The following is a 9870-nucleotide window of genomic DNA, read 5'->3' as shown; positions in this document are numbered from 1 at the left end:
ATAAGTGCAATTAAATTCATGTTGAGGTTAATGTTTTAAATATACAATTTTGAATGTAGAAATATTAAATTATTTAAATAACAGTAAAATAATAAATAAAAATAAAAATTTAACTAAAACTGCCAGTAGGTGGCAGCAAGTCACTGATTTTATCACTGAATCATTCATTTAATTGATTTGTTCGAACGACTGATTCATTCAGGAATTAAGTATGTGACTATCTTTATGAATGGGTAATTTAATCATTGACTCGCTAGATTAATTTAAAAACGTGATTCATAAATGAAACCCCATGTTTGAATGGAGACGCGCAGCGGCTTGGGCTGGGACTTTGTTTGAAACTATTTTCGCTGATGAAATAGAGCAAAATAAGGCAATAGTGTTGTAGTCAGACAATACAAGTCACTTAATATTAACTTCTTGTTTAATGAACTGTTGTATTAAATCACTATCATATTTGCAAACTCCCTTAATATTCATTAAAAGCTGTCACTCATCGCAATCTCACAAAACTCCATTATAAATCAACAAAGCTCCTTACACTGCACAATGAATCTCTACACTTTTTTGTTATAATGAGAGAATATGTCTGTGATACATTGTGATACAAATGCGACTGAAATGGTCGCACTGTAGAGCCCTGCTGAACCAGCTAATCAAAGTCTTACTAGTACAGGGGAGGCGGACTCCGGTCCTGGAGAGCCGCAGCCCTGCAGAGTTCAGCTCCAACCCTAATAAAAACTCACCTGCCTGTAGCTTCCTAGTAACCCTTCAGACCTCGATTAGCTTGTTCAGGTGTGTTTGATTAGGGTTGAAGCAAAACTGTGCAGGGCTGAAACTCTCCAGGACCGATGTTCTCCACCCCTGTACTAGGCATACTAGAAACTTCCAGACAGGTGTGCTGAGGCAAGATGGAGCTAAACTCTACAGGACACTGGCCCTTCAGGACCAAGTTTTGACACCCCTGCTTTAAAGAAAACCGTAGTATCATGGTTCCATGATACATGTCCAAAAGTCTGTGTGTACCATGTTTAGACTGTGGCAATTGGTGAATTCTGAACTGACAGAACTAATATGAAATCCAATTCAAATGAACTCATTTATGGAATAAATTTAGACAAATTTGACTTCATGCATTTGTTTCCATTTAGGCTATACAAAAGTCAAGTACACCTGAGTTCAAAAGAACCTTAAAAGCAACTTTATTAAAAATCATGACACATACAGGAGCACAAAAAAGGCAAAAATCTAAGATTGTGATAAAACCATTGCATTAAAATAGTCCTGAGCAGCTTAACTGTTGGCAAAGGACTCAAGTGATTGCTCATTAAACCACAAGTACCGATTTTCCTGAGCGCAATTGCCAACTTGACATTCTCTAAATACAAAGTGACTGTCCAGTTAAAAGAATGGTGTAAAAATTGACCAGGCAGAGTGCAAATGTGACATTCAGAGCTCACATTGATCAATGAAAATCTAAAATCCCTTTTGTTAAAAACACATTAAGCAGATGAGGCACATTGCAGCACCTGAAGGCACCCAACTTTCATTAGCACAGATCCAACAAGGAAGGAAAAAAAATAAACATGAAATGCTGTTTTTGATCATACACACGGTCCATGTGGAAATTAATTGTTAAAGTAGAAGATTATGAATAGATGGAGGCAGCAGGTCAGTTGCAACAAAACACGGCACTGCGAAATCTAGAGACAAGAGCAACGAAAATTTTTAGATCAATTTAAAACCATAACTACCCTCTAGACAGGGTTGGATTTGGGTGACAGCAACAATTGAAAGAGCAGGTGACCCAAGACAGGAACATGACAGGCCGAATCAGGAGTTTTTCCAGGTGAACCATTATTCTTTAAAGGGCTGCCAAAAACAAAAAGAACAGTAAAAGGCACAGAAGATGAATAAATTCCCTAGAGGTCAGCAAGAGAATGTCAAAGCTCTGGAGACAGAGATGATGTCGACTCACATGAACAAGTCCAAGATGGCAACCAAAGAGGAGAACCTTGAAGCCAAAATGAACTTAATTTCAAGCTTCATAATGTATGAGGAATTGGGAAATGAGAGCAAATCAAATCTAAAGAGACTTGTAATTTCACCTTCAAACTGTTTGCTACTAAAAAGGGACCTGAAAGATCAATCTACAAGGTCTCTTAGATCACTTCACCTGTCTGCTGGAGGTCATCATGGGAAAAGACCACTTTACTAAACAAATTTTAAGTTTACAACTTGGCAACAAAGTGTAATAAAAAAAAAAGGACACCACTGTTTTCCCTTTTTCAGAATTGCCATTATCAAAATACTTTTCTAGGCCATGCTTGTTTCAACTGACTAATTCATCTACACTCTAAAGTTTGGCGATTGGTGTAGCTGCTACAGCAATGCTCTCAATGGCGCATTCATCTGTTCCTCGACGGATCCTGAAAAACCCATTCTCACCCCACCCGGCTCCCCAGCTGTTCTTCACGATCCAGTACTTCTCGCCGGTCTTATGGCACTTCCCATACCCCACCAACAGTACGGCGTGATTAGTCAGCTCAAAGGGATTGACGGAGTCACGGAGGCCGGTGTGATGGTAGATGCCCTCCTTGTAGTTCATGAAGTCTGGGTACACCTCCAGGGCCACACCCATGGGACCGTTCCTCACCAGCTCCAGCATCATGGCCGCCTCGCTGCATCCGCCGTAAAACCCACCCACGTAGTGATAATCGGAGGCGTAGTACCTCGTGCATTTCTCAGGTACTTTGCAGGGAGAATCATCCCCGGTGTACGGGAAACAGTCCTCCTCCACAATGCCAAAGTCCTGGATATATTTACCAATCAGGTATGGAAAACCTCCATCACAACCTGTACAGAAGACAAAAAAAACATTTAAAAATCCAAATTATTTATTCAAGTTAATTTCAGAATATTCAGTTAATTGCAAAAATTTATGGGGGAAAAAAAGAGGGGAAGAACCAGGGTTATTATAGTACCTAAAAGTAACAAAAAAATTAAATAAAGATAAATAATAATAATAATAATAATAATAATTCAATGATTGAAATAAATGGTAGCTGAAATAAAAAAATTCAATAAAAATAGTTCAAGGCAACACTTTTCATTTTCTAAAATAACCAAAAGTACCAAAGTACTAAAATAACAAACTGAAATAAAACAACATGGACATAAAAAAAAAAAAAAAAAATTATTTACAATAAAGCAGAAAAGTCTAGATAAAATTGAGAATATTAACAAAAAATATATAGTAACAGTATCTCGATACAAAAATAACATTGGGAATGACAAAATTGTTGTTTATCATCATAATCTACATAATTTATAATATTTTTATAAATATGATTTTATTATAATTTATATAATAAACAACAGTATTATAATCAAATAATGTATAAAAATAAACTCACTTAATATCTTACAGAACAACTTACAACTTAAGAGCAGAAAAATTAATGTATATAAATTATTCATTTTTTTAGTAGCAACAATTTTATAATAACATAACATTTATATAATAATAATAATAATAATAATAATAGCAGCAGCAGCAACAACAATACCCATCATATTAAAAACAATAGCATGAATGTATATATAAAAAACAACATTGGTAGCAACAAGTTTATAATAACTATATAATAAAATTTCACTACCACTACTAATACATTATATTATTAAAAACACTAGCCAATAAAAAACAATCCCTTTAACATACTTTCATTTCTCTTACCCCAATCCATCCTCCCATTAGGTTTTATAAAAGAAAGTTTCACTTAAATGCAATTAAAGTGAGTGATTAAAAAACCCATATTTGACATTTAAAACAATAATGAATAATGTAAACAAGTATACAATTTTTACATCCCTAAAGAAATAAATCTTCTTAATCTTAAAACCTACAGGAATAGGAATAAAAAAGAAGAAGAAAGGAACCCAAAGTCAAACATTTACGCAAAGAATCCATTATGATCTCAATCGGATTGTGTATCCATAATCCTGAGGGTACTGGAAAAGCAAACATTCACGGATTTATAACTGCAAATATGCAGACAGGCCGTCTGAAGTTCAGCACAGATACGGGTCACATTAAACACTGCTTCAGTGCATCAACACGGGCTTTTACCTTGAGAATACTGGGAGCAGGACACCACTTGCTGTGGACTGAACACCGGCTGCTGCGTGTTGTTGGTCTGGATTCGGACTCGAGCTTCCAGCATTCCCATAGTGGAGAAAGAGTAACAGCTGCCGCATTGAGCTTGAGGAAGAAAGAAGAGAGGAAATCATTTAAATATGAAAAATGACAATTTACAACCTCATTTCCTTGTCTTACAGAACTGTCCTTTAATCCTCCTCCTCTGATGTACCTAAAGCATCTGAAGGAGCTCTTAACAAACGTGAGACACTATCAGGCTCTGAAAGGAACGAGCCACCAGCGCTTGAAGAGCCGATCATCTCCTTTCTGACTTGGAAAGATGGAAATGTAAACCCAAGAGCAATATGATTAGGTACAAGTGAAAAACAACAAATTCAAAAAGCATATTGTGGTTAGAAGCTTTATAGGGTCAAAGATGGTCAGACATCTTAAGACAAAGAGAAACAAGAAGGCTTTAAATAGACAAATAATAGTGACAACCCCTGATTATCTTGCTCATGGGACCACAGATCTTAAAGCAAATAAAAAAAAATTTAAAATATCCATTTCCCATAAATATCTTTGCACATTTGCGGTAATTAATAAAGCTGAATTAAAAATATTTTTAAAAATTAAAATAAATGACTTATTTCAGTGTCAAGGCAATAAACTGTCATTTAATTTCAATTACGGGAAATGCTAAAACCGAGGTGAAAATAAAAACAAAACTCCCAACTAAAAATGAAAAAAAGCACACAAGTTACTAAAACTATAAATAAAATATAAAACTAAAAATATAGCAAAAATGGTCTAAAGGAATCTGAAAACAAAAACAAACAAAAAAAACTCTTATAATTTAAATTGTAAATATTAAAAGTTTAAATATTAAATATCCACAGGCTCCTCTCCAGAAGCCTTACTTCACTATTATTATTATTACACACTTGAACAAACACAAATAAATAAAATACTGTTTAAGGTTTGTTGGGGAAATTTCTGTAAACAAACAATAGCCAAACACAGACTAGATAAAAAGCTTGTAATTTTCCGGTAGTGTTTCTAGCATCATTTATCAGGCTGTTCTATCCAGCTTTTTCTTCAACGTGGAAGTAAGCCTATGTGTGAGACTTCCGGTTCATTAGCCGCTATAGGTAAATAACGAGAAGAATAAAGTGCAGTAAACTGCAAAACTGTTTGCACTACAACCCGTTGTGTTCATAATTAAGATTATACATTAAAATAATATGGTAAAACACAACAATTTTCAATATCAAGCAGCAAAACAAACTGTTTTGTACAGCTAAAAATAGCTGAACGCGATGAGACCGGAAGCTAGACCCATAGAATTTACAAGTGGCAACTCCCAAGAAAAAGGTGGATAGTAAAAACAGCTACATCATTCTACACCACACACTTCCTGGATTAGAGTGAAAATCAATCAATAGCAGCATATTGAAGCTATTCTCAGGACGCAACTGCAGTTTCTGATATAAATCACATGCTCAACTCTGAGCAATACAGGACACAGACTGAAGCAACGTTCGATTGCAGCATTTCCTCTTTCTCTCTCTCAACACACACCTTGGTTGCGGACAGGGCTGACATAATTGAGTCCGTTCACGTCTCTCCAGTCCCAGTGTTCTGGAAGACCGGCTGCCATCTTACTGTCTGCAGAAACCGTCACAGGCCTGACACGTCTGAGAGAGAGAGAGAAATCGACATGAAATCACAGCTGACCAGTTATCTTCCAAATGAAATGTTGCTGCTCTTAATATTCAGTACACAATATTCTGCAGAAGAAAAATCACCTATGCAGTTCACTACTTTTACTGTAAAATGCTTCTAAATAAATCGCACCAGGCATTTATGAACTCCAATAACTCCATTTTTAAGGCATCAGTTGTTTATTTTTCACAAAAGCCCTGAGTGCACCAGTTAGTGAGCGTACCGTGGTATACGAGAGGCATGTCCTCCTGATCTTCTCAGCATCTCCTGTATGGTGAGGGTCTCGTGGAAACTGTATGCTGTCGCTTTCCAAGACTTCTGAACTGAGTTTATTTGATCCACAAACCCCATGTTGTTTGTGTATGGCAACTTCATGAGCCTAGAGATCAAATGTTTATCATATAACCCAATAAATGCATCAATCACTCAAGGTTAATGAACTCGCATGAGATTTCATCAAGATATAGAGAGCAATTAAAGGACAATCAAGTCTCAAGAGAGAAACAAATACTGCTGACACACTTACAGTTTGTGTTCGACTCCAAGCATGTGATTGTGGTCGATCCGGGGTGGGATGGGCTGCACCTTCTTCCCAGTGAAACAGCCCCAGTTATTCCCCAAAACATCATGAACCCAACCGGGCAGCGTCTGATCGCAGTAACTGGTCACCTCTGAACCCTGCTGAGAATACTAGACATACAGAGAGAAAAAAAAATACTCAATAATGCAATAATGTTAGTGTTAAAGCACAATATTTACTGTTAAACTGCATTTATTATTATGGATTGATTGTTTTTAAATGACTTCAGCATTTTATGTGATTCCCAAACAACATCATGCAATCCTTTTAATACTAGGGATATGCAAAACTACATAAATAGTCCAATTCTAAAATGGTTCATACATATGTATATGAAGGGAAAAGTCTTTTTGTCGATTGCTTCTTGTTTGAACGCTGTGTTGTTATTGTTAACTAAAATGATAAACAATTTTGCTGTTTTTGGTAGATGAAATAAAACACTTGTTTAAAAAGCTGCCTTGGAAACTAACCCCTGGTTTCACAGACAAGACTTCAGCCTAGTCCTAGACTAAAATGAAATTGAGCTGTTTCAAATGAAAGAAACTTGCACTATATATATATTTTTGAAACTTATATCGGTGCCTTTGTTTTGTCTCAAGATGCATCCCAGTAATGTTTTTTTCTAAGGCACATTTATAAAAATGACTAAAATGTCTTAATTGAACTATGGCCTAATCCTGGCTTAGGCTAAACCCTGTCTATGAAACCAGGCCTAACTGTAATAAGTTTAAGTTGAAGTACTAAAATGACATAAAAAGCAAAAAAAAAAAAAAAAAAAAAAGCATGCAAGTTACTAAAAATACATTTTAATTAAAAAAAGAAAAAGAAAATATAAACACACACTAATTCCAAAAATACTATAATAGTATTAATACTAAAATAACACAGAATATCAAATCCTAGTCACAAAAAAAAAAAAAAAAAAGATTGCATGTGCAAAATCATATCACATTTGAGCTAGACACACCAGAACAATAAAGTACAGCGAAACACAAAAGAGCTGATGTCAGAATTTCCCTTCTGTTATGAAACCACAGTCATCTGATCAGTCATGTGCTGATACAGAGACTAAAAGTGTCTCATCATGCTTACCTTGAAAAACCCGAACCATTTGTAGTCATTGATCACCACTTCAAAGCCCTGGTTATAGATGAGAGTGAAGAACCCAGTGTGACCGAGATCATCCATAGATACAAACAACTTCTGCAGGTCCACGGTCACCGTTTTCACTGACTTTCCTGTTTAAAAGCCAGCAGAGTTTAATTTAGAAACTTAAGGAAGTAATTTTGGAGATATGCAAACACAATGGCTGCAATTCAAGAGATGCCTGTATATAGCATTCTGTACATCATATGTGCTTTTGAACGTTCAGATGCACCTATGATGCCAACAAATGCTGTTCACTAGGTTTTAAAACAACGCCAACATCTACAATAACTTTTGAGTCATCAACATCAAGTTTACACTTTTGTACTCTCAGTCCGAATTAAAGTATTCATTTTGTATTGTTAATTAAGATAAACATGCTCCAATGACACATTAACAAAAGCACTACATTAATATCGTACAACCATGTTTTTGACATGGTATTCTTTAAATTACTTCGGAGGAACTTGGAAATATCATGGCGTATGAACGCTGCTCAGTAGCATGGTAAATGTCAAAGATACTACTGAAGTATGCCTGTCATGTGCTTTTGAATGTTCAGATGCACCTGTGATGCCTTCATAGTCAACATTTCGGGGGATTTTACTAGGTTTTAAAACACACCCAATATATACACAATGGGGAAAGGAAACAATATCTACAATATTTATCAAAAATAACAATCAAGTTTAATATTGTACTCTCAGATAGCATTAGTGATATAATGTTCTTAATTAGTAAAATATGCTCTAATGGACTGACACTAACAAAATACTGCTATGACTACTACAACCATGTTTTCTGACTTGGAGTAACTTGGAAATACTATGGTATATGAACATGATAATCATTCAGTAACATGGTAAACAGCAAGCAAAGTATAATAGCAATGGGCTACACTTTATTTTAAGGTGTCCTTGTTACAGTGTAATTATACTTTTAAAGTACCGAGTAATATTAATTAACTACATGTACTTACTATATGGTTAGGATTAGGGTTACTTGCATGCAATTATGCATAATTTATTGTTGTTATAATAGTAAGTACATGTAATGTGTGTAACAAGGACACCTTAAAATAAAGTGTTACCTTGCAATGCTAAACATGTGTTATTAAGAGTATCCAAAAAGCCAAAAGGAGATCTTTGTGACATCCTTAACGCATCATTTTAGGTCGATTATATTTATATATAATAAAAAAAATATATATATAAAAAAAGAGGCACAGATGTTCAGCTGAAGACCACAAAACCGAAAGTAAAACTGAACTTCCGTGTGGAAAGATAACTGATTCAGATAGCCGTGATGGTCTGATCTGGTCTGACCTGTGCTGGAGCAGTCGATGGTTCGATCGTGACCCACATCATACACGCTGAAGATCCAGGTGCCCAGCAGGTCCTCATAGGTGCAGTTGGCCGGAGTGTCAGCCGCAGACCCGCCGATAAACGCCAACAAAACAATGACTGCGAGCGCACGCATGCTTACGACGGCTCGACAGCAGACACACAGTGATAGATAACGGGAGTGATAGCTGACCGGACAAACGCGTGTCCTTCCGCGCACCTGCTGCTCTGAAACTCTCTGTTGACCAGCCGCGGCGCGTGCTACTGAACTTATACAGCAAAGATCATATGACACGAGTCACATGACATGCCAGTGAGCGCGCAGAAGCAATACTATCACACCGACAAAAACACATTCATCATGCAAACAGGCGCATTTGATTCTATCACACACACAATAATGAACTCTTATGACAAGCATGCATTAACTCAATCACATAAGTACATACATTGATCACAAACCCATTCATCACACGAACAGACAAACACATATTATTTGATCATGCACACATTATTTACAGTGACACTGTAACCCAATCAGACTATTCATAAGGTTATTTCACACTATACACTTTAAGCAACAGTTCACCCAAAAATAAAAATGTGCTGAAAATGTCCTCACCCTCAGGCCATCCATGATGTGCAGCAGATGAGTTTGGTTCTTCATCAGAGCACATTAGGAAAGATGTAGCATTGCATCACTTTGCTCTGCAGTGAATGGGTGCCGTCAGAATGAGAGTCCAAACAGCTGATAAAAACATCACAATAGTTATCATCAGTTAATGTCATGTGAAGTGAAAAGATGTGTTTGTAAGAAACAAATCCATCAAGATTATCTTCAAACCATTGCTTCTGGCCAACATATGAGTTCATAATCTATAATAAGTCCATCCCCTGTTATCCTCTCACATCAAAATCTACTGAAATATTTGTTT

General features: G+C 36.1%; 1 protein-coding gene across 1 annotated transcript; it reads right to left on the bottom strand.

The window, feature by feature from the left end:
• Window positions 1-1179: 1179 nt before the first annotated feature.
• Window positions 1180-9229, bottom strand: LOC306851271 (dipeptidyl peptidase 1-like). Its single transcript, XM_079387431.1, has 7 exons — window positions 8918-9229; window positions 7539-7684; window positions 6393-6556; window positions 6090-6245; window positions 5723-5838; window positions 4133-4264; window positions 1180-2856 (listed from the first exon to the last, which is right to left on the bottom strand). Exons 1-7 carry the CDS (start codon window positions 9069-9071, stop codon window positions 2357-2359), a joined length of 1368 nt encoding a protein of 455 aa, XP_079243557.1. The 5' UTR covers window positions 9072-9229; the 3' UTR covers window positions 1180-2356.
• Window positions 9230-9870: the final 641 nt, after the last annotated feature.

Source organism: Barbus barbus (genome assembly GCF_936440315.1).
Source record: "Barbus barbus genome assembly, chromosome: 31".
NCBI lineage: Eukaryota > Metazoa > Chordata > Actinopteri > Cypriniformes > Cyprinidae > Barbus > Barbus barbus.
Note: the sequence above shows the minus strand (reverse complement) of the source record. Positions and strands in the feature narration are given on the sequence as shown.

Coding starts and splice junctions, on each gene's coding strand:
- LOC306851271 (XM_079387431.1), bottom strand. CDS start 9,071: ATGCGTGCGCTCGCAGTCATTGTTTTGTTGGCGTTTATCGGCGGGTCT. Junction 6,246..6,392: donor CTTGGAGTCGAACACAAACT/GTAAGTGTGTCA, acceptor TTTGATCTCTAG/GCTCATGAAGTTGCCATACA. Junction 2,857..4,132: donor CTGCTCCCAGTATTCTCAAG/GTAAAAGCCCGT, acceptor TCTTCTGTACAG/GTTGTGATGGAGGTTTTCCA.